At 37.9% G+C, this 25166-nt stretch overlaps 1 protein-coding gene across 4 annotated transcripts; it reads right to left on the bottom strand.

Moving 5' to 3' along the window:
* Positions 1–847: 847 nt before the first annotated feature.
* Positions 848–24414, bottom strand: LOC133653200 (outer dynein arm-docking complex subunit 1-like). 4 transcript variants are annotated; one of them, XM_062052257.1, is made up of 16 exons: positions 24157–24414; positions 23605–23755; positions 15465–15534; positions 11879–11978; positions 11480–11669; positions 11275–11391; positions 11091–11204; positions 10219–10286; positions 9883–10052; positions 8319–8432; positions 8167–8249; positions 7920–8088; positions 4456–4631; positions 4261–4370; positions 1803–1885; positions 848–1694 (listed from the first exon to the last, which is right to left on the bottom strand). In XM_062052257.1, the coding sequence occupies exons 3-15, from the start codon at positions 15502–15504 to the stop codon at positions 1807–1809; spliced, it is 1530 nt and encodes a 509-aa protein (XP_061908241.1). In that variant the 5' UTR covers positions 15505–15534; positions 23605–23755; positions 24157–24414; the 3' UTR covers positions 848–1694; positions 1803–1806. The 4 variants fall into 4 exon arrangements, 3 of the variants coding, with proteins under 3 accessions (XP_061908241.1, XP_061908242.1, XP_061908243.1); XM_062052258.1 differs by having other exon boundaries at positions 23605–23752; XM_062052259.1 differs by lacking the exon at positions 23605–23755.
* Between the last annotated feature and the right edge of the window lie 752 nt (positions 24415–25166).

The following is a 25166-nucleotide window of genomic DNA, read 5'->3' as shown; positions in this document are numbered from 1 at the left end:
GTACATACAGGTTTTGGAGCAACATATGTTGCCATCTAAGCAACGTTACCATGGACGCCCCTGCTTATTTCAGCAAGACAATGCCAAGCCATGTGTTACATCAACGTGGCTTCATAGTAAAAGAGTGTGGGTACTAGACTGGCCTGCCTGTAGTCCAGACCTGTCTCCCATTGAAAATGTGTGGCGCATTATGAAGCCTAAAATAGCACAAGGGAGACCCCCGGACTGTTGAACAACTTAAGCTGTACATCAAGCAAGAATGGGAAAGAATTCCACCTGAGAAGCTTCAAAAATGTGTCTCCTCAGTTCCCAAACGTTTACTGAGTGTTGTTAAAAGGAAAGGCCATGTAACACAGTGGTGAACATGCCCTTTCCCAACTACTTTGGTACGTGTTGCAGCCATGAAATTCTAAGTTAATTATTATTTGCAAAAAAACAACAAAGTTTATGAGTTTGAACATCAAATATCTTGTCTTTGTAGTGCATTCACTTGAATATGGGTTGAAAAGGATTTGCAAATAATTGTATTCCGTTTATATTTACATCTAACACAATTTCCCAACTCATATGGAAACAGGGTTTGTATCTTGTGGTTAAAAAGTTATTGTCAATTGTAAGCTTTTCAACACATTGCATGTCATTTACCAGCGCTTTCGTTGAAGACATGGATCAACCGATGAGAGCGATCTGTAGCTGTGATTTTAGTTGGTAAATGAGGATGAAATTGTCAGATGTCCATGTAAAGAAGGATGTGAGGACGTGGGTGCGGGATGCAGGGACACATAATACATATGAAATGTACTGTAAAGTTGTGGGGCTTGGACAAAGTTAAAAAACCTGGAGGGTCTGATTTTTGTACTTGTGCAAGCGCTTTAATCTTGATGTTAACGCTTTTGTCTGCAACAGTACAAATTTGCATAGTTCCATCAAATCTAAATAACAGCAGTTCCTACAGCTGCTAACCTTTGTGCGCATTTCTATGGTGTTCTGCAGGGTTCATGATTAGGTCCCTACTTTTCCCACCTGTTGGTCACATTATCAACAGCTTCAACATAACATCATCAGTTGTCATGTGTTTAAAAAAAAAAAAAAGGCTTTTAGGATGGTTTAAGACATGCTTTTTTTTTTTTGGTCTTCTAATAAATTACATTCTGGAACGAACGAATGGCACAATGATGCTGTGCATAAGTATAGCTGTGGCTATAAAATGAAGAGCAATGTGTAAAAACAGCATAATAAATCATTTTGAAATGAGCCTGTAAGCTTACAACAGAACAGTCCAAAGTTCTACAAAGCTATACCTTTACTAAAAATGAGGCTACAATGTAGATGCCTCACTTGCACGTGTTTTTAGACACTCAGCTTCATTTGGAGGTCCACAGATTGGTAGTCCTTCTCAAAGCCCAAACTGCAGTGATGGAACATCACTTTTAAGTCCATTCTGGAGGGAGAAGTTCATCTGGGGTCTCGTTTGAAAAAAAACAACCCATAAAAACAGCTTTAAGGACGCATTAAAAAGTGAACATGTGCACTAAACCCGAAAAAAGATGGATCGCATCAGTCCACATGGAAAATCCAGCCTCACTGTTCAAGTCTGAATGGCCAATGCAGGCCAATACAGAGCAGCTCAATCATTTTGGTGCTCAGACAGTACATGAGTCCTCTGGTCCCTCTTGTCTTCTATCACTGCAAGGCTTTAAGGACAACATAAGTGATGTCAGCTCTTGTAAAGCCCAACAAAGTACATATGCCTAATCTGAGCCATAGATAAAATAATAGTTCCTGTGTCGCAGTATACTCACCCATTTATGGGCTGCTGTAAGAACCTAGCCTCTCTTTGGCTCCCCTGCTTTCTGAACGACTGCCTTTGCGGGCCTTGTCATCACTGCAGATCACATAACATAACTGGAGTGAATTATATTTATTAAGCGCTTTTTCTCTTGTGAAAACCATTATCTGCACTACCGTTCAAAAGTTTGGGGTCACCAAAACAATTTTGTGGAATAGCCTTCATTTCTAAGAACAAGAATAGACTGTCGAGTTTCAGATGAAAGTTCTCTTTTTCTGGCCATTTTGAGCGTTTAATTGACCCCACAAATGTGATGCTCCAGAAACTCAATCTGCTCAAAGGAAGGTCAGTTTTGTAGCTTCTGTAACGAGCTAAACTGTTTTCAGATGTGAGAACATGATTGCACAAGGGTTTTCTAACCATCAATTAGCTTTCTGAGCCAATGAGCAAACACATTGTACCATTAGAACACTGGAGTGATAGTTGCTGGAAATGGGCCTCTATACACCTATGTAGATATTGCACCAAAAAGCAGACATTTGCAGCTAGAATAGTCATTTACCACATTAGCAATGTATAGAGTGTATTTCTTTAAAGTTAAGACTAGTTTAAAGTTATCTTCATTGAAAAGTACAGTGCTTTTCCTTCAAAAATAAGGACATTTCAATGTGACCCCAAACTTTTGAACGGTAGTGTACATCTTTAAGCTACATTTAAACCAGTGTGGGTGGCACTGGGAGCAGGTGGGTAAAGTGGAGCCTATCTCAGCTGCATTTGGGCGGAAGGCGGGGTACACCCTGAACAAGTCGCAAAAAGTTGAGTTATGATAACTTAATGTTGGGTTATTCCCAACCAAACTATTGGGTTGAATTATTTAACCCAAAAGTTGAGTTATGCTAACTCAATGTTGGTTAATTCATAACCCAACTATTTGGTTTAATTTATTTCACACAAGAGCTGAGTTATGCTCACTACAATGTTGGGTTATTCCCAACCCAACTATTGGGTTGTGCAATTTAGCGCTCCTTGACCCAATAGTTGGTTAAAAATTATACATTTTACTGCTGGTTTGTCCTACTCCTTCCCAATTACTGATCAAAATTGTTTTTATTCCATTAAAATATACTCAAAAGCAAGATATGAGTGACATTTTTTTACAAGAATTGCCATGTATGGTCAGAGTAATTCTATACAGCGTGCTCAAATATTTTCATGTACATAAGATGCATACTTGCCAACCTTGAGACCGCCGTGGTCAGGGGTGGGGCGGGGGCGTGGTTAAGGGCGTGGTTAATAGGGGAGTATATTTACAGCTAGAATTCACCAACTCAAGTATTTCATACATATATATATATATGTATGAAATACTTGACTTTCAATGAATTCTAGCTATATATATATGTATATATATTTATTTTATTAAACATATAAATAAAATAAATACTTGAATTTCAGTGCTCCGGGGGCTATCCAGTAGATGGCAGTATTGTCCTGTTTAACTTCTCCTCCGTTTATGACTCGCCCACCATGTTCAAAGGAGAAGTCTGTTCTACTGTTGTGTGATTGTAAAAATTGTTAATGAGATTAATCCACAATAAAATTGCCTTCAAGAAAAAAAGTACCTTTTTAATTAAAAAAAAAGCCTTTTACCCAAAAATGCGTTACTCATTGAAAAACAACCCAAAAATGGTTCATCATTTAGAAAACCCTGAAATTGAGTTAAAATAATACCCTTATAACCCAAAAAATTGATTGCTCTTCAAATAAATAACTCCAAAATTTGCCCCAACACTCACAACTCATAAATAGGGTTATCAAAATAACCCAGCATTTTTTAGTGTGTACTTAGGCCTACTACGCTACTTTCTTTTAATGTTGGTTCATCATGGTGGTACTTGGATAGCCAAGTGTTTTCTGAGGTGGTACTTGGTAAAAAAGGTTGAGAACCATGTTTTACCACGGGCTAGCCCTGAGTGCACCAAAATAAAAAAAACACTTGTGCACAACCCTTGTGAGAAACTATTAAAAATGTCTGTGCTTGCATTGGTTTCTCCGCCAGTTCTTAAGTCACATTTTGCCTGCTTTAACCTTTATTTAATGGTTTTTTTTTTCATATTTTTTGGGCTGTCTCTGTCAAAAAAGTCTACCAAAACAAAACAAAATTAGCAGCGTATCTGTACCTTAGATCAGTGGTCCCCAACCTCCCAACCTTTTTGTAGTTGGGGACCGGTCAACGCTTGCAAATAAAGAAATACAATCATGTGTGCTTACGGACTGTATCCCTGCAGACTGTATTGATCTATATTGATATATAATGTATATATTGTGTTTTTTATGTTGATTTAATTTAAAAAAAAATTATTATTATTTTTTTTTAAATTCCTTGCGCGGCCCGGTACCAATCGGTGGACCGCGGCCCGGTGGTTTGGGACCACTGCCTTAGATATTATGAAATGATCATCAAGACTTACTCTGGTGTTGGTGTTGGTGTTGTAGGTCCTGTGGACAAGTTGACTGCTGGGGCATTTCCCTTCCCCCGCAGTTGATCGGCTATAGAACCAAAGCCGTCACTAACGAGGTCCTGATAGTGAGAAAGCAGGACAAAAGTAATAATGGTTATTAATGTAAATGTGCAAGTTGCTTTGTCGGCTGACAGGCGCACATACACACTGTGTTAAGTTCTCCTGGAAGAGAATGATGGACTGCAGATTGAGGAGGCTGTTGACTTTGTCCTCCACCATCCTCAAGCACGCCGTCATGTGCTCATCCAGCGCTCGGTCGCTGGAGCCCAGCGAGCTGATCTCAGACCTGTCACAGCAGATACGCAGTAATGACTGCACACCTGGAAACACAAGGGGTGAAGTTACAAAACTGATGGACTGTGTATATAAAATGCCAAAATAAATGCAGGTTACAGCAGAAAAACATAACAGATAAATAAATATACATTGAACCATTGATTAGGGATCGAAAAACTCTTGTTGATATTTGATTGTGTCCAATCTCAATGACAACTGTATTGTACTATTTTAATATCCTCACTGAACAAATACAGTACATGTACACCAGCAAAGATATGCTATGTACACTGGTTATTCTCAAACTGTGGTATGTGTACCACTCAGAGGCTCCATCTAGTGGTATGCCAAATAACCACCCGATTCAGGTACAGTGTTTTATTTTCCTATATTCAAACTGTGTTTCTGATCAAACTGTGTGTAATGTTACAGTGGCCAAAATATCAAACATAATTGTTAAATAAAACCTCTGCCTTGATTTTAACGAATACTTAGTCTTACTACACTGCTGAATTTTAATGTTGATCATTATGGTGGTAATTTAAGAGTCAAGTGTTTTCTGAGGTGGTACTTGCTTGGTGGAAAAGGTTTGAGAACCCTTAATATAGACATAAGTATACATCCAGCAGGCTTGTGCAAACTATCAGATTGAGAATGTCTCAAATTCAATTCCAGGAATTTAAACTGAGGTTGCAAACACAAAATGTAATTGAAATAATTGATAATTTTGGTGTATTTCAAAATCATGCTTTACAGTAGGTTCCATACATGACTGTTTTACATACTTTATAGAATTATTATTACTATACATGCTACATACAGTATAGACTGCCACTTCTCCAAAGTGGGCTGGCTCAAGGTGGAGGACAGAGTTAAACAACTAGCACTGAGCCTAGTCTATAAAATCCGCTACACCTCCCTGATACCGAAGTACATGTCAAACTACTTCTAACGTAAATGACCGTCATAACCACAACACCAGGGGGAGCTCCACTAACCACGTTAAACCCAGATTCCGAACTAACAAAGGTCTTAACTCATTCTCTTTCTATGCCACATCGATGTGGAATGCGCTCCCAACAGGTATAAAAGAAAGGGCATCTCTATCCTCCTTCAAAACCGCAATAAAAGTTCACCTCCAGGCAGCTACAACCCTAAACTAACACCCTCCCCGGATTGCTAATAATCAAATGTAAACAATCAAATGCAGATTATTTTTCTTATGCCTTCTGATCTCTCTCTCTCTCTCTCTCTCTCTCTCTCTCTCTCTCTCTCTCTCTCTCTCTCTCTCTCTCTCTCTCTCTCTCTCTCTCTCTCTCTCTCTCTCTCTCTCTCTCTCTCTCTCTCTCTCTCTCTCTCTCTCTCTCTCTCTCTCTCTCTCTCTCTCTCTCTCTCTCTCTCTCTCTCTCTCTCTCTCTCTCTCTCTCTCTCTCTCTCTCTCTCTCTCTCTCTCTCTCTCCCTCTCTTTCTCTCTCTCTATGTCCACTACTTGCTGTCCATATCCTACCCCCCCCCACACCCCTGATTGTAAATAATGTAAATAATTCAATGTGATTATCTTGTGTGATGACTGTATTATGATGATAGTATATATCTGATAGTATATATCTGTATCATAAGACAACAAAAAACTTATTCGCTAACCATCAAAACCACAATCATTTATTTTAAAGTAGTGTATTCTAACTTTCAATTTTGAAAAACGGTGGTAAAATACTCAATTTCTCAGGATGCTTTATTATATCTAAGTATTTAAAATGGAGGGAATTGAAGTTTAATTTTAGACTCCCTGAGGAGAACCAGTGTCCTCTGGATTGGACATGTTTGTATTAGTTTGGAGAATGCTGATTCTCAGTAGGTTATGCTAAAACCTTTGGTAAACATGACGCAATTATTCCTGTTACTTGGAATATTAGTCATTTTTCTATGAATTGCAATAAGTCTTATTCCACTTCCTGCTATTCCAATTCAATTTAAATTCTTTAAAGGAATTGAAGCTCCAAATCCGACTTTTGTACTACCCCGGCACCTCCAGGAGTGATGAGCATGTAAGAAAACACTGAGTTGGAATTATTTGATAAAATTAAGGTCAGAGTTCTGTGCAGGTTCTTCCACACAAAACACATCCAAGCAAAGACCTTGCTTTGTGCACTGTAGGCCAAAAGTCTTGTTGAAAGACAAGCAAGTCCTTTCCCAAACTGTTCCCATTAGGTTGGAAGCATAGAGTTGTCCAAAAACGAGAACACATGAGGTATTATATCCAAACTTTGATTAAGGTTCCATACAGCAGTGTTTCCCACACATTCATTTATTTGTGGCGGCCCGCCACGAAAGAATTACGTCCGCCACAAATTTAAAAAAAAATAAAATAAAACAAAATAACATTTAAAATAAAAAAATTAAAAAATTAATTTTATTTATTTATTTATTTTTTTTGTCCTCTCCAGCTTTTCAGGCAAATCATATAGTTGATGTAGATGCCCATATCGGCTGTTCAGATTTACTTTACAAAAGAGAAGTGTAGGATACTTCTCTTGTTGCCTTATTTGTATTTGACTTTATTAAATGTATTTATATTAGAAACACAACATGTGTATATAACAAAGGGTGCAAAGTCTGCAGGCAGTAGGAAACACATGGTTAAGTGTAGGGAGTAAAACTGATGGCAGTCTAAAGTTCAAGATTTTTGGAGCTCTTTGTTCAGTGGATCAGATGTTTGATGAAGCTCTGTGTCTATCTACCACCACTACTGTTTACTGTTTATTTGTTACTGACTGTGGCAGGACACCTCTGCCTCTGTTTCACTTTATGTTGCTGGTAAATAATATGGTTGTAGTAGTAGGCTAAAGTTAAATTATTTAGTATTCACTAATTAAAGGGGCAGAGCTTTATGAGACATTTTAGCTTTTATATTTTATAAGATATATTTTTTATAAGAACCACAATTAATACATATATTTCAGTGAATAACTTATTGTTCAAATCTGTATATAAATATGTACATAAAGTGTTGTAATTATATTGTAAAATGGATGGATGGATGGATGTACGTTTAAAACAAAACTGTTATTATTAATTAGTAAGTATACATTTTTTGAGCCTTTTTAGAGAAAATCATATCATTGTAGTAAATTATGCAAATTACTCAAGATGTCATGGTGACCACGCCCATAGCCACGCCCCCACCGCCACAGGTATCTTGGCAGTTTATGGGAAACACTGTACTGTATATAATGGAAATATCCTGAATTGTATCATGTCATAAAAGGTGTATAATATCAGCATATGATTAAATATCTTGTCTCTTGTCGCGTCCATCTGCTCTGCTGTACCTGTTTTTAGATGTTTTTGGATATTCTCCTTGACGTGAATTTGCTTTCGGAAGTCATTCAGCTGCTCCTCGACAGACTTCTGCTTGGTGGAAATGGCCCCGTGAAAAGTTTTGCGGTCCACACCGTGCTGACGCTGCTCCTCCTTAAACAGCTCGCCCTCCTTGATAAGCTTCAGTTAAAGAACAAAGCACAAACATAAGCGACATGAAGAAGTTAAACTTCTCGATGGAACTAGAACAACACTAACTTGAGCAATCTGCTGCTGAATGGCCTCCACATCCCAGTGTTGATAGTTGACAAAGCCCAGTAAAGAATAGTTCTCCTCCTCCACTGTTTGAAAGAAACCCCAGAATATAATCCAACAATCTACACGTGCTCTATCTTTTCACTTTGACCTACATTCCAAGTAGTTCTGCACTAGGGAGTCCAGGTCGCTTTCTCCCGTCTCATAGAGAATTCTTCTTATAGTGTCTTCATGAATGGTCAACCTCTGTAGCTGTTCCATCAGATCCTCTGTGGATACCAAGAAATTAACTTCTATCATTTATATGAGAAGTTATTTTTGTTTGACAAGAATAACATTGTAATTTTTCGAGAAAAAAAAATATTTATGAGAAAAACAAAACAGGTGTCAAGTTGTGGAACAATCTGAGTGAAGTACATAAGCAAAGTCCAAGCATCAATGTTTTTAAAAGAATGTACAAAAATATATTGTTCACAGGATATAGTGAACTGCACTAAGAGTCAGTAGGTTTGTATGTGTATGTATATGTATACTATGTATACACGCTGTTGTGTCACATTCATAGTTACTTGTTAAATGTATGTTGTAGATATATATATATATATATATATATATATATATATATATGTATTTACATAACATAACATTTTTATATACTATGAGGTGGCGACTTGTCCAGGGTTGCCCGATTGTAGCTGAGATAGGCTCCAGCGCCCCCCGCGACCCCGAAGGGAATAAGCGGTAGAAAATGGATGGATGGATTACTATTATTATTATTATTAAACATACAGTAAGTAATAAGGGGTGGGAGTACATAAGTTTTTACTTCTTCTCACTCCTTTTCGGATATGTTTACATTAATGTTTATTTTCATTTCCTGTTTCTTTTTGCTTTTTATTATTACTATTATTATTATTATTGTTTTTGTTATTCATTCTTTAATGGCTTTTTTGTTGTTTTTTTGTAAAATGTGTTTGTTTTTGTTTTGTCTACATATTCGAAATAAACATGAAATCAGAAACAGAAAACAGAACAGTAATTTTACAAGAAAAACATTTAAATTTTACGAGAAAGGATTTCTAGTTCTATGACATTTTTTTATGTTACAAAACTTAACTAAAAATATATGGCATACATATATATGTTGATACACATAAATAAATGTCACAAGAAAAAAATATGAGAAAAAGTTTAACATTAAAAAATGTGTAACTTTACAAGAATATAATCTACATTTCACAATTTTTAATGCTCCAGGGAGTTAGAATTACCAATATACTATCCTGCAGCTGCACCAGCTGGCACTCACCACAGAAGAGAAGAAAATAATTGTGATAACCGTAGTAGAGATGGAACATATTGCAAGGTGCTTCGAAATGATTTGACTGCTCAGTGCAATATGAACAATATAATTCAATCTGACAAAACATCTACACCACGTCACTAGGTGACAGTATCACTCTCCATTGTGTGTCAGGTGTCTGTCTATGAAGAGTAGTTTTTGCTTTATTTTTACCTGTAAAGTTGAGCCTACAACAATTTCATTTGCTTTTTGTTATTTCCAATTGTATATGTTGTATTCATATGAAAACAACCAGCATCACAGAGATTGCCCTCTATTGGGTTTCCACTGGATATCAAGATGATGCTTTAATAGTCCAGTCCTGCAGCCTATGGATTAATAATTGTGTTTTGCAAGCAACCACAGAAAATAATCACCTTTGTCACGGTTGGAGCTCTCGTCAGCGGCATTCTTTATGTTCACCATAGCCTCAAGGTTGCAGTGCGTGGCGATTTCGTGCTCCAAGTTGGCCGTTGTTTGCGTGTACTGAGCTTCAAACTGAGCTTTTTGTTCCTTTAGCTTCTTCTGCCTTATCTGGATTGCAACACTAGGTGTAATAAAAAAGAATAAAATAAAATAGGATGAGACAAAATTACATTGAATAAAATAGGATAAAATGAAATAAAAAAAGAATAAAATTAAGTAGGATGAAACAAGATAAAATAAGATTAGATAAAATAAAATAAATCAAGTTAAATAAAATAGGTGTTCACCTGGCGTTGTTGGCTTTAGTGCACATAGCACTCAAATCCGAAATTTCCTTCCGAATGGCTTGCAGCTCCTGGAAGAGACCATCAATGATGATGCAAGCGACGATAGAATAAATGATCCTGTCCTGTTGGGTTCACTGTTAATTAGGGCTGTCAAACGTAATGCATTAACCATTAATTGCACTCTAATAATTGTTTTTTTTAATTAATTACTAATGTCATAAAATATTAACAATGATTTTCTGCTTGCCATAACATTCATTCTTTTTTTCTAATACATGGAGATCATCAACATTGAAATGGCACTTTTAACATGTGTGCATTACTAAAAAAATATGATTAAAATAAAAATCTCTGCTGTTCACCGCCCCATAGATTACAGCACCCAAAAACCACCATTCATGTTTGCGCTTTTGCAGCCATTATGAGGAAACTATACCTGCATATTTAAGGTTCCGGACACTCCATGCAGTCCGGTTTTTATACATTTTGATAAGTTACGCTCATTCAACGAGTATTCAAAGCAACAGAATATGACTCAACGCTTTTTTTCTAATGAAATTAATCGATTTAATCGTTGCAGCCCTAATAGCAATAATCATGTATGACACAAACTAATAACACTCCATAACCGCGAATGGTTACCTGGTGCGGGTTGCTACACAGCCAGTAATCAGGTCAATGCATATGTCAATGCAAAGATCAATCAATCAATCAATCAATCATCAACCAAAGTTTATTTATATAGCTCTTAATCACAAATGCCTCAAAGGGCTGCACAAACCACAACGACATCCTCGGCTCTGATCCCACATCAGGGCAAGAAAAAACTCAACCCAATGAGAAACCTTGGTTTTAGCAAAGGATGCGCTCACCTTTTTCAGCTGAAGTTGAATTTGCAGGAACTCAGTCTTCTCCATCTCCAGCATGTCTATGTCTTTCTTTAACTGGCCGTTCCTGATCATTAGCTCATTGAAGCATATGTGACCCTTCAGACAGACAAACACATGGTGTTAAACGCTGTGGTTTGTAACAAGATGTTGGAGATGAGGCACTAACCTTGTAGAGCTTGTCTTCTTTCGACACAATATCTTTAGCGGAGTTGTCTTCGGTTTTCGTGTTATGTGGTGCATACCCTCCCCTCTGCGCTACAAGCTTCCTCTCCCATTCTAAAATCTGCAAAGTAAACCAACAATGTGGTGTGAGCCTTATCAAACACAAAACTGTGCAACAATTGGTAAAAAAAAAATGTTGTTTTTTTCACCTGCTTTTTGTAAGATACCAATCTGCTTTTGTTGCCTAGCAACTCCTCCTCTATCCTTTCTTCATTAGACAAAAGTACTTCGAGATCTTGTGCAGCATTAATTTCTTGCTTCTGGTTACAGTTACTCTGTGCGATGGTAAGGGTGTGTAACAGTTCCTCATGTTCATTTTGGAGTCTCTGGATCTCCCTGCTACTTATACAAGGACAAAAAAAAACAAATGTAATGACACTTTACCCTTGAAAAAAACTCATGTATTTGTTCAAAGACAGTTAATAGAATGCATATATTTTTTAGTTTGTGTAGCAGATTTCAAAATACTGTGCCTCATATTTTATAAACTCCTGCACTATATAGCACCGGAAAGGATGAATAAAAAATAAATAACAGAACCCACTTGCCTGTCTTTCAGGAGGAGGCTTTGGATTTTGTCATCGAACGCCTGCTTGTCTTTTACAGCTTGGCGATACTGCAGTTTTAGTTTGTGCAGGTCATTTTCAGCTGCATTCAAACAAAGAGGAAGTATGTTGTTTAGGGTGTCTAGCTGCAGGTAAACAAGTCACACACCACATCACAATATCAACAGATTCCTAACAACAGTAGCCAACTCCTGTCATATAGACTAGAGCAGTGGTCCCCAACCACCGGGCCGCGGACCGGTACCAATTGGTACTGGGCCGCACAAGAAATTTAAAAAAAATAATAATATATATATATATTTTTATTTTTATTTTTATTAAATCAACATAAAAAACACAATATATACATTATATATCAATATAGATCAATACAGTCTGCAGGGATACAGTCCGTAAGCACACATGATTGTATTTCTTTATGAAAAAAATACATAAAATAAAAAATAAAATAAATAAAAACGGCCACTCAGGCTGAAGCTTGTCACCTTAAAGCGCCCTCAAGCTCATTGATTTTCTTTCTGGGGATGCCTTCTTGCCAACGGGAAAATTATTCATAGCACGCAGCAGCTGACCAATCAGCGGTTAGATGCGAGATAAGAGCGAGTTGGCCTCCACATAGCAATATAAATCACACAGGTAAGACAAATTTAAAATCCAAACAAGAGAAGTCTAGTAGTTAGGTCGTTGACTAACGCTAAGGGAAAAATAACACAAATTGCAGCGGAAGCCTTTGTGATTCCTGGTAGCGCAATGGCTTACGTATCCATCTTTTGTTCCCTTGAACATGGTTTGAGACCCAGCCAGGACATACTGTAACAAGGTAAATTTCAAACTGGGATTATAATGATATCTTAAAAGAAACAAAGTAAAGTTATTTATTTCATTCTGTTAATTTTGTCATTTTGTACAAAAAATATATGTTATTTAACAATATGTATCCCGTTCATATTACTCCATCCAATCCTTTCAAACCAGGCCCCCTGCGCGCAAGCCTGTAGTGACCCCCCATCCCCACCTCTGGAATTCTAATTTCATCCCTGTGGTGAAGTTGAACTTTGAATGTGCGGCAAAGCCTTGCATTGATGTTATTTACAAGATAAGGATATTTAATAGTCATGGAAGAAGACCTGCCCACAGATCTTATCTTTATGAAAATATGGCTGGCAGAACAATTCCCTGTGGCAGTGATTCTGAAACTGTGGTACGTGTATCACTAGTCGAATTCGTGTATAAAGAGAGTATGGCCAACTTGGTTTCAGGTGATCTTCTCAATGATTGGTCAAAAGACACTCAGATGACTACAGGGCGCCATTACAACTACTAACTTTGAGCTGACGCTATGTGTTTGCGGTGCTTCCACATTAATTTTTCGAGGTGTATAAATGGCCTGTTGTGCAGCATAGGGCTGCTCCACCCATGAGAATTGTGGAAATCTTTCACATTGCTTCCCCCGCAACACGGAAAAAAGACAAGTATGGGAAGTGAAGGTTCGCCGTCAAACACTAGAGCACTATCAACTACGCCACGACACAGAACAGACAGAAGCTAATACAAATAATAACAGAATAAATTAATAAATTGAACAGATAGTTTGACAAAAACAGACTAACTTTAAATCTGAGTAAAACTAAAATAATGTTATTCGGTAACAGTAGAAGAGAAAGTCAAACACAAATACAAATAGATGGAGAAAGAGTAAATAAACCACATTTTGGGTGTAATTATAGATGATGAAATGAACTGGAAATCTCATATAAAAAATATACAACATAAAGTGGCAAAAATTACGTCAACAAAGAACATGGCAAAATATGTTCTGGACCAAAAATCACTCCATATTCTCTACTGCTCGCTAGTGTTACCATATCTGAGTTATTGTGCAGAAATATGGGGAAATAACTACAAAAGTACACTTATTTACTTAGCATGGTACAAAAAAGAAAGATGAGTTATAATAATACATAATGAGTGACACATACAGTGATTACAAATACATTGGAGGCAGCCACCACAGTTGACATACTTCACACAAAAGTCACAATTTCTCTGTGATTGTTGGTCCAAAACTACTGAATATTTTTTGGTCGTTCTGTGTATTTTTCTACGCTCATTGCGCCAACGGGTGCGTGTTAGTGGGCCTGCTGGTCACTAAACATTGCAGGAATGTAGCAGCAGAGTGCATCAAATACAGCCACAAAATTATATAATGTCACAAAATAAAAGCATGTTTTATTGTAGGTTTATGAGCTAGATTATGTCTAAAACTAGACATATTGTTTTGGTTTATTTTGTCAGAAAAACTAACGTCAAAAGTAGGGATGTCCGATAATGGCTTTTTTGCCGATATCCGATATTCCGATATTGTCCAACTCTTAATTACAGATACCGATATCAACCGATACCGATATATATAGTTGTGGAAATAACACATTATTATGCCTAATTTTGTTGTGATGCCCCGCTGCATGCATTAAACAATGTAACAAGATTTTCCAAAATAAATCAACTCAAGTTATAGAAAAAAGTGCCAACATTGCACTGCCATATTTATTATTTAAGTCACAGAGTGCATTATTTTGTTAACATGACTCAAAATAGCAGCTTGGATTTTGGGACATGCTCTCCCTGAAATAATCCTGATACCCACTACAACTATGGGAAACACTGTACTTTGACTTTCACAAAGTGCTTTTTTTTTTTTAAACATGCCTCAAAACAATAGCTACAAAAACAATGAAGGCACACAGCTTCAGTAGAGAGTATACTCTAAACTGGGCTCAATCTGCCCTGTTCTTAACGTATTCGTATGAGTAACAAAAATGTGCAAATAAAAACAAGAAAGGCACAAAAATAAAAAACTGCTTCAGTCTAGACTCGTAGATAACACAGCCATCCTTTAAAGTGCATGAACATTAATAAAACTGCTTCAGTCTAGACTAGTAGATAACACAGCCATCCTTTAAAGTGCATGGGGGGTGTGTGTGTGTGTGTGTGTGTGTGTGTGTGTGTGTGTGTGTGTGTGTGTGTGTGTGTGTGTGTGTGTGTAACCTCGGGGAACATCATTTTTTTGCCGTACCAGAATATAATGAAGCGGATGTCGCACTTGGCTTCACTGTAACCACGGTGGGAGACAAAGAAAGTTGTTTCCTTTAATGTTAATAAGCCTAGAATGTGTTATGCAGAGGTATAGTTATAACAATTTTATAGGCAAATTATACTATTTATGGTCACAGTGGAGAGTATTTGAGAAGCACTGCTCTAGTGGTACGCCAAAGAATCAATTAAATATTCAAACACAGTGTTACTTCTCAAACTGTGTGTGGTGTTACAGTGGCCAAAAATATTGAATGTACTTGTTAAATAAAACCTCTGCCTTGTTTTAATGAATATTAAGGCCTACGAGTCTGCTGCATTTTAATGTTGGTCATTATGGTGGTACTTTGAATGCCAATTGTTTTCTGAGATGGTACTTGGCAAAAAAGGTTTATGGTAAAGGTTTGTATTGGATCTACCGTCTGGATTTGAGTCAAATTAACCACAAAATGAAACCATGTGTCACGTCACTTACGATTTTCTTCCTGCGAGCGACCTCTTGCAGACCTTTTCATGTTTCATGAGAGTGAGAGCCCGCCTCCAGTCTGAGAAACAACACAATAATAACTTACTGTTGACATTCACAGTATATGCTTACTAAAAGGGTTCACCAAATTGAATGAGATAAAGCTATAGAGATTATTTAATGCTCCCATGTTAGACATGTTTACAATGCAATTTAACACTCAAAAACAATACTGCCATTTTAATAGACATTAAAGGGCATTTTGTTTCTAAAGTAATTGTCTCATTTAGAATGCTGAACAAGACTAGTCCCATAGCAGTGGCTAAGAAAAAACTGGTGCTCGACTTGACTGTCAGTCCGGCTGGTGCATGCTAAATTGGTGCCATGACCCGGATGCGACTGAGGTTTAGTGGGGTCAGTGTATTGGATGCCAGCAAGTGTGGCTGTGCACTAGTAACGTTGCGAAACCTCACTCCCAGGGATGGACCCTGGCATAAACACTCTATGCACTTCTTTAGGGTCACATGATTATGGCAACCGGTCACTTCAGAGCAGATCATCAACGTGGTCATCGTGCTCTGAAGGTGTTTGCTTGTTCTACTTTGATGGACTGAATTGCTTCATGAACGCAAATACACTTTGTTTCTGCTAAACTTTGAATCAGCAGTGAGTCAACATGTCCTTTGTTAATAGTTTTAGTTCAGTTTAGCATCGCGGCCATTCAAAAGCCCATAGAGGTAATTGCTAATTCAGCATTGCTTCGAACGCCATCATCATGGCAGATTTATGACCAGGGCCGGCCCGTGGCATAGGCCGTATAGGCAAATGCTAAGGGCGCCGTCCATCAGGGGACGCCACGCCAGTGCCACAAATGTTGGAGGAAAAAAAAAAAAAAAAAAGTTGGTACTATTATTTCTAAATACAAAAAATAATCCCACATTAATTAAAATGCAAAGTAAAGCCTATTTAATAGAAATATTATTTGTTACAACATTACGCCCCCCCCTGCCCCCGCACGGTGCGCCCCCTCCCTTCCCGTATCATGTCTCTTTTGGACGTCACCACATCAAAAAATCAACACAGGATGTCAAAACGGCCAAAACTGTCAGGTGCCCAGGGAAGAAAAAAGAGAAAAGAAGAGGAGGAGAAACGAGAAAAAGACAGAGGTAGCAGGTAGGTAACGTTAGCCTACATGAAATTATTTGTCTGTTACAGAATGTGATAGTAACCTGGCTTTTTAGCATTAAGCTAATGTTACATGATTCGGCAATTGCTAATCAATAAATACCGTAATTTCCGGACTATAAGCCGCTACTTTTCCCCCTCGTTCTGGTCCCTGCGGCTTATACAAGGGTGCGGCTTATTTACGGCCTGTTCTTCTCCGACACCGACGAAGAGGATTTCGGTGGTTTTAGTACGCAGGAGGAAGACGATGACACAATGATTAAAGACTGACTTTTTATATACCGGTAGGCTGGTTATTTTGATAACGTACAGGCGAGCACTTTGTATTACTTTGCACCGTTGTATTATTTGTACTCTGCACGAATGCAGTTCGCCATGTCAAAGATGTGAAAGTTTGATTGAATGATTGAAAGATTTATTGTTAATAAATGGGACGCTTTGCGTTCCCAAACAGTCATCTCTGTCCCGACAATCCCCTCCATGGTAGCAGGAACCCCTATATACTACGGTAATTACACATCAAAACCCTGCGGCTTATAGTCTGGTGCGGCTTATATGTGGAGCAATCCGTATTTTCCCCTAAATTTAGCTGGTGCGGCTTATAGTCAGGTGCGGCTTATAGTCCGGAAATTACGGTAGCTAGTTCTGTTTTAACATCAGGTTAATATTGTGGAGGGGGCTAAATTGTTGTGGAAAATAATAATGTAACGTTAGGTAATTACAGTACTCCCACCTTACATTCCTCAGGGACATTTGTATTAGATCTTTTAAGCAGGTGTTTTTTGTTTACATTGTTATTGCCTTCTGGTTAGCTAATGTTTGCCCTGCAGGTAATAGTCACTTTTCCACCCCTTTATATATTAGGTATAGTTGTAAGCCTAGTTGTTAAAGTGCACATCATTAATGTTAATTAAGCAATATCACATGAGAGGGAATGCTGTTTTTTAATTTGAGCACTGCTGTGATTCGGTTAAAGATAATCATAACATAACATTCTCATATATTATGTTAATTTGCTTTCTTTAAGTAAAAAAAAAAAAGGTAAAAGACAAAGCTATTCGGTTTCTTGTGAGTATATACACTTCACTGCCGATGTGGGGGGGCGCCACCTAAAATCTTGCCTAGGGCGCCAGATTGGTTAGGGCCAGGCCTGTTTATGACCATACTATTTAAGTGTATATTGAGGCCGAAACCTTTGCCAAACTATATGTCTAAAACAAATAAGGCCAAAGCAGCAGAGCTGCTGTAAGAGATATCAAACACTTTTCTTCCCCCCCTAAAACATATCAACCTATTCTTTTACCTTTCCAAATAAACTTTGAACATTATATAATACTAATACTAATACTACACAATACACAATCCAAGGCTGTAGTCAGCTGAAGACCCTAGCACAGGGATTGGCAACCCAAAACTTTGAAAGCGCCATATTGGAGCAAAAATACAAAAAACAAATCTGTCTGGAGTCGCAAAAAATGAAAACACAAAAATAGCACACAAACAACCATGAGAAATGCAGCTAATATTACATACAGATAATTGATATATGTACACACAGCTAGTCTAAATAGCATGTTAGCATTGATTAGCTTGCAGTCATGCACTGACCAAATATGCCTGATTCAAGACAATAACATCAACAAAGCACACCTTTGTGCATTCACGCACAGTATAAAACTTTTGGTGGACAAAATGAGACAAAGAAGGAGTGGAAGATTTCACATGTAAACAAACTGTTTAGTCACAGTCCACACTATGGTGAGTTCAAGAACCGCCAAAATTACTAGGGAAAAAACGATGTTCACCAAATACTCTCATCAGTGACGCATACACACAAACATATTAAACAGTGGGCTTTCTAACAATTGGGATGTCATGTTTGTCTTCAAACAAAAAACATACTAAAACAAAAAAATATTTTTAAAAATGCTCCAGGGAGCCACTAGGCGGCACTAAAGAGCCGCATGCGGCTCAAGAGCCGCGGTTTGCTGACCACATGTAATGTAATATAAAGACCGAAATGTGGAGCAAACAAAATTTTGTTTAGAGCCACAAAAAGCCAACCCAACTCACTCCCCTACATTCAACTGGCAGCCGGGAATGACACCGTACCAGAGATCAGTTCAAAACTTGGGAGACAAAACATATTTGCAGAAAATTCCTAAAAATCATGCTTCTTTTATAGAGAGGAACTTGGACCACTGTGAACACATTGGCAGATCATTACATTGACACTTAACCTCCCTTGCAAACATAGAACACTGGGGTCCAACCTTGTGATTTACATAACCCAGGCGTTTTTTTAAGGCACCCATTTAAGTCCTCTTCTTTACGGCAGCTACCATTTCTTTTTGTGATGTATGTACTGTAACTACGGTGTTGCTCTATCTTGTTTATTTGTTTATTTCAGAAATAGTCAGTACTCATTTGTTCAACTTATTTAGTTATACTCGTGGCGTTCCTCGAGGTTCCATTTTAAGTACTCTCTTTTTCATCATTCGGGCAATTCAACTGGCGAGTTCAATTAAAAAAAACTTGTAAGAGAATCACATTTTTGCAGCAGATTGGTGAAGCAGATCATCATCAGAGTGCTGTCATAGAGATGATTTTTGACAAGCTTTTTAAAAAAAATGTTTACAAAAAAATCCTTAAAAACCGCAGAGCGCTCCTGTAACACTGACAAAAAAATAGACCCAAATCAAATGTCTACTGTAAAGGGAAACTGGTTCTCCAGAATACACACTATAAGACAAAAGGTAAGGGGAGAAATCCGGCCCTCTGGTCTTTAACTTTCTAGAAATGTGGCCCCCAAAACAATTTAGTTGAATATGCATGCCCTACACCTTTTACAGCTGTGCTCGACAATGGCTTGGCAGCCTCTGAGTAATGTTATTTACCATGAATTGATTAACGTGGACCCCGACTTAAACAATTTGAAAAACTTATTCGGGTGTTACCATTTAGTGGTCAATTGTACGGAATATGTACTGTACTGTGCAATCTACTAATAAAAGTTTCAATCAATCAATCAAACAATCAAAGTTTTGACTCTGGCTACCACTGCTCATTTTTCGGACTATAAGTCGCTCCGCAATATAAATCGCACCGGCCGAAAACGCATAACAAAGAAGGAAAAAAACATATATAATGTAAGTTGCACTGTAGTATAAGTCGCATTTTTTGGGGAAATTTATTTGATAAAACCCAACACCAAGAATAGACATTTGAAAGGCAATTTAAAATAAATAAAGAATAGTGAACAACAGGCTGAATAAGTGTACGTTATATGAGGCATAAATAACCAACTGAGAACGTGCCTGGTATGTTAACGTAACATATTATGGTAAGAGTCATTCAAATAACTATAACATATAGAACATGCTATACGTTTACCAAACAATCTGTCACTCCTAATCGCTAAATCCCATGAAATCTTATACGTCTAGTCTCTTACGTGAATGAACTAAATAATATTATTTGATATTTTACGCTAATGTGTTAATAATTTCACACATAAGTCGCTCCTGAGTATAAGTCGCACCCCCGGCCAAACTATGAAAAAAACTGCGACTTATAGTCAGAAAAATACGGTAATCAGTAGGGATGTGTGGACGCGCGGTCAAGCCAAGAGCCAGTCCAGGGTTGGTCCAAGTGACACATACACAAAACAAACAATACCCTGCTCTCTTAATATTGCACAACTTTTTTTTCCCCAAGAAACATTAAAATCTGTATCCTGCAAACACTAAAAACACTTTCAACATATCAGTACTGTATTTATATGACCCAACATGTTGTTGTTTTAAATGCAGTTAACATCTGTAAAAAGGGACATTACTAAAACCTTTTGGTTTACCCGGGTAGATTATTTTGGAACAGTTTGAGCAAGGAACTGAAACATTGTACCACTATGAGCCAGTTAGTCCAGCATACAGCATGGGGTTAACAAGGTACAGTCGTGGTCAAAAGTTGACATACACTTGTAAAGAACATAATGTCATGGCTGTCTTGAGTTTCCAATCATTTTGACAACTCTTATTTTTTTCTGATAGTGATTGGAGCACATACTTGTTGGTCACAAAAAACATTCATGAAGTTTGGTTCTTTTATGAATTAATTATGGATCTTCTGAAAATGTGACCAAATCTGCTGGGTCAAAAGTATACATACAGCAATGTTAATATTTGGTTACATGTCCCTTGGCAAGTTTCACTGCAATAAGGCGCGTTTGGTAGCCATCCACAAGCTACTGGCAAGCTTCTGGTTGAGTTTTTGACCACTCCTCTTGACAAAATTGGCCACAATGTCCAGCAATATGTTTGGAGGAGAAAAGGTGAGGCCTTTAATCCCAGGAACACCATTCCTACCGTCAAGCTTGGTGGTGGTAGTATTATGCTCTGGGCCTGTTTTTCTGCCAATGGAACTTGTGCTTTACAGAGAGTAAATGGGACAATGAAAAAGGAGCATTACCTCCAAATTCTTCAGGACAACCTAGAATCATCAGCACAGAGGTTGGGTCTTGGGCGCAGTTGAGTGTTCCAACAGGACAATGACCCCAAACACACGTCAAAAGTGGTAAAGGAATGGCTTAATCAGGCTAGAACAGACCTGGGCAAATTAAGGCCACATGCGGCCCACTAAGCTTTTCAAACCGGCCTGCCGGGCATTTCCCAAATATTTATTTTAAATCTTTAAGATGGAAAGTGTAGCCGCCATTATGATGTGCAGTGATGTTTTCAAATGACCGTAAGTCTTGAACTATACAAAATATTTCAATGGTTAGAATCTGTGCTTTTGCATGATATACTGGTTACTATGGTAATCTAATTAGTTACAATGGTAATCTAAGTCACAGCAGCTCAGACGAGGCACCAAGCAGTGTGGGTGGGGAGCGTTTCCACAGAGCGTTTCCAGACAGGCCAGCCTGAAATGTAGGTGTCAGGGACAGACGCGGAAGGAGATTTTTACAACAAAGTTCTAAAGCTTAGTGATATATTAGATATATCAGATTGTGGATAGTTGGGTTTTTTTTTACATTTCACATTCATATTTCGCTGTGTTTGTTGCATTTTTGTTGCTTGCTTGATTGTAAATCATGTCAATCGAGAGGGCGTGTGACGTTCATAGGTTGTCAATATTCAGTGTTTTATCGTTCATAGTTAATATTGTAAATACCATTCTTTATTTTCATGTACATTCTGGGTGTCTCATTCAGTAAAAAAAAAAAATTAATTCCATTCCTTTTTTTAAGGCGGTCTGTCATAACGTTTTTAGCCATCTAGACATTATTTGTATTAGTGTACCTAAAAATCAGATATACTGGCCCTCAGACACATTTTTCTCTAAATTTGGCCCTCGAGTCAAAATAATTGCCCAGGCCTGGGCTAGAATAAGGTTTTAGAATGGCCTTCCCAAAGTCCTGACTTAAACACGTGGACAATGCTGAAGAAACAAGTCCATGTCAGAAAACCAACAAACTTAGCTGAAATGCGCCAATTTTGTCAAGAGGAGTGGTCAAAAACTCAACCAGAAGCTTGTGGATGGCTACCATTGATTGATTGATTGAGACTTTTATTAGTAGGTTGCACAGTGAAGTACATATTCCGTACAATTGACCACTAAATGGTAACACCCGAATAAGTTTTTCAACTTGTTTAAGTCGGGGTCCACTTAAATTGATTCATGATACAGATATATACTATCATGTATACTGTCATCATAATACAGTCATCACACAAGATAATCACATTGAATTATTTACATTATTTACAATCAGGGGTGTGGAGGGAGGAGGGAGGGGGGGGTTGGGGGGGGATATGGACATCAAGTAGTGGACATAGAGAGAGAGAGAGAGAGAGAGATCAGAAGGCATAAGAAAAAGAATCTGCATTTGATTGTTTACATTTGATTATTAGCAATCCGGGGAGGGTGTTAGTTTAGGGTTGTAGCTGCCTGGAGGTGAACTTTTATTGCGGTTTTGAAGGAGGATAGAGATGCCCTTTCTTTTATACCTGTTGGGAGCGCATTCCACATTGATGTGGCATAGAAAGAGAATGAGTTAAGACCTTTGTTAGTTCGGAATCTGGGTTTAACGTGGTTAGTGGAGCACCCCCTGGTGTTGTGGTTATGGCGGTCATTTACGTTAAGGAAGTAGTTTGACATGTACTTCGGTATCAGGGAGGTGTAGCGGATTTTATAGACTAGGCTCAGTGCAAGTTGTTTAACTCTGTCCTCCACCTTGAGCCAGCCCACTTTGGAGAAGTGGGTAGGAGTGAGGTGGGATCTGGGGTGGAGGTCTAGAAGTAACCTGACTAGCCAAAAGTGCCTTATTGCAGTGAAACTTGCCAATGGATATGTAACCAAATTTTAACATTGCTGTATGTATACTTTTGACCCAGCAGATTTGGTCACATTTTCAGTAGACCCATAATAAGTTCATAAAAGAACCAAACTTCATGAATGTTTTTTGTGACCAACAAGTATGTGCTCCAATCACTCTATCACAGTGGTTCTTAACCTTGTTGGAGGTACCGAACCCCATTAGTTTTATATGCACATTCACGGAACCCTTTTTTAGTGAAAAATAAAATGTTGTTTTTTTTCAAATTCAAGACAAAGTTATATGTTTTTGGTAACACTTTAGTATGGGGGACATATTCTAAGTAACAAAGACTTAATTTAGAGTTATTTGGTTAGGGTTAGAGTTAGAGGGTTAGGGCCAGGGTTAGGGTTATAACAAGGCCATGCCGAATAAGGCATTAATAAGTACTTAATAATGTCTAGTTAAGAGCCAATATGTTACTAATTTGCCTGTTAATAGGCAACTAAGTAATGGTGAATATGTTCCCCATACTAAAGTGTTACCATGTTTTTTTACTGGTGCACAAAATGAACCGTGAATGAACATCACCTTGTTCAAACAACAAAACCAACACAGTGCATAAACTCACAACAAATTACACACCTGCAAATCAGTGTGACTTCTGCTGTTGCCGTATCCATAATACGCCGATAGGGAGAAGTTTTTATTTACACGATGAGTGTAAATAGGGTGTGTCTTGACCTCCGCCGAACCCGAGGCCGGAGGTCGATCGAACCCAGGTTAAGAACCACTGCTATATCACACACACAAAAAAGAATTGTAGAAATTATTGGAAACTCAAGACAGCCATGACATTATGTTCTTTACAAGTGTATGTCAACTTTTGACCACGACTGTATATGGGAAGAGAATGCTGTGACCCACAAATGTCTACTATACCAATAGTCTTCTATTACATGTTTTATTCTTTCATTTCCAATAAGAAAATGGTTAACACACACACAGAAAGAAATATGGGTAAGGAGTAGGTTTAAAAAAAAACACGTTGATTCTTCTTCCTTTTCAGGCATGTTGAATTTTGAATTGAACAATGCTATTGTGTCCAGCATTTTTTAAATAAACTAAACCATTAGCGAACGTTATTACCATAACTTATAATAATAATAATAATAATAATAATAAATGTAGTTAGACCTGCTAGTGCTGCTTTGTCGCCCCCTGCTGGTTAGAGGTTAGCTGAGGTTGCTAGCTCACGTTAGCAACACGTCCAACAGGCCTTTGAACGCACCTCCGCCTCGTCATTTTGGGACGTCGAGCAAACGGGCTTCTCAATAACAAATCACTTAAAGTCATTAGTTGTGATTTAGGTCGGCGGGCTACCCTCCTGTCTGCTGGCACACGTCGTACGTGGACGGCAAGTGAAGCTCGATAATAAACGTGCTCGTCATACTCGTGACGTCACAAGTCGGCGACGCCTGTCGTGACGTCACACACATTACATAGCAGCTGTCCCTGTGATACAAAGCACACGGATACATGATGAAGTCTCGAATTGTGGAATTTCTTGCGGGGTAGTAACATGTTTTATCTACAACGGGGACAAAAAGATATGTCCGATTTAACTTAGTTGATGTCTAAATTGTGTATGATTTGTTAACCGGTTTCTCACTGTTTTCAGCAGTTCAGTGGACGGTTGTTCTTGTGATGTAATTCTTTCAAGATAGGATAGGACAAGATAGACTTTATTTATCCCTCGATGGGGAAATTAGGTGGTTGCAGTGCAGATACAAAATGTCCACAAAAGATAAGGCAAAAAAAACAAAAACACATGAAAACAAGAGGGAAACATTAAAGAGATCAAAGGACATACAATACATCAACAGCACAGAGCTGATGCAACCGGAACCCTGTTCTACATACAGCTACAAAAGTAAAACACAATAATAAAATCAAAATGAGCGATACATAATACAAAACCCAAAACCAGTGAGTTGGCACGTTGTGCAAATCGTAAATAAAAACAGAATACAATGATTTTGCAAATCCTTTTCAACCTATATTCAATTGAATACGCTGCGAAGACAACATATTTAACTTTAAGTTCGATCTGGTTAACTTTGTTATTTTTTGCAAACATTAGCTCATTTGGAATTTGATGCCCGCAACATGTTTCAGAAACACTGGCACAAGTGGCAAAAAAGACT

This window comes from Entelurus aequoreus, linkage group LG07, assembly GCF_033978785.1.
Source record: "Entelurus aequoreus isolate RoL-2023_Sb linkage group LG07, RoL_Eaeq_v1.1, whole genome shotgun sequence".
NCBI classification, from domain to species: domain Eukaryota; kingdom Metazoa; phylum Chordata; class Actinopteri; order Syngnathiformes; family Syngnathidae; genus Entelurus; species Entelurus aequoreus.
Note: the sequence above shows the minus strand (reverse complement) of the source record. Positions and strands in the feature narration are given on the sequence as shown.

Bases quoted from the DNA above. Each gene is read 5' to 3' on its own strand.
- LOC133653200 (XM_062052257.1), bottom strand. From the start codon at position 15,504: ATGAAAAGGTCTGCAAGAGGTCGCTCGCAGGAAGAAAATC. The intron at 10,053-10,218 runs GTGAACACCTAT...TATTACACCTAG, and splicing joins ACTAAAGCCAACAACGCCAG to TGTTGCAATCCAGATAAGGC. The intron at 4,371-4,455 runs GTATGTGCGCCT...TCTCACTATCAG, and splicing joins AGGAGAACTTAACACAGTGT to GACCTCGTTAGTGACGGCTT.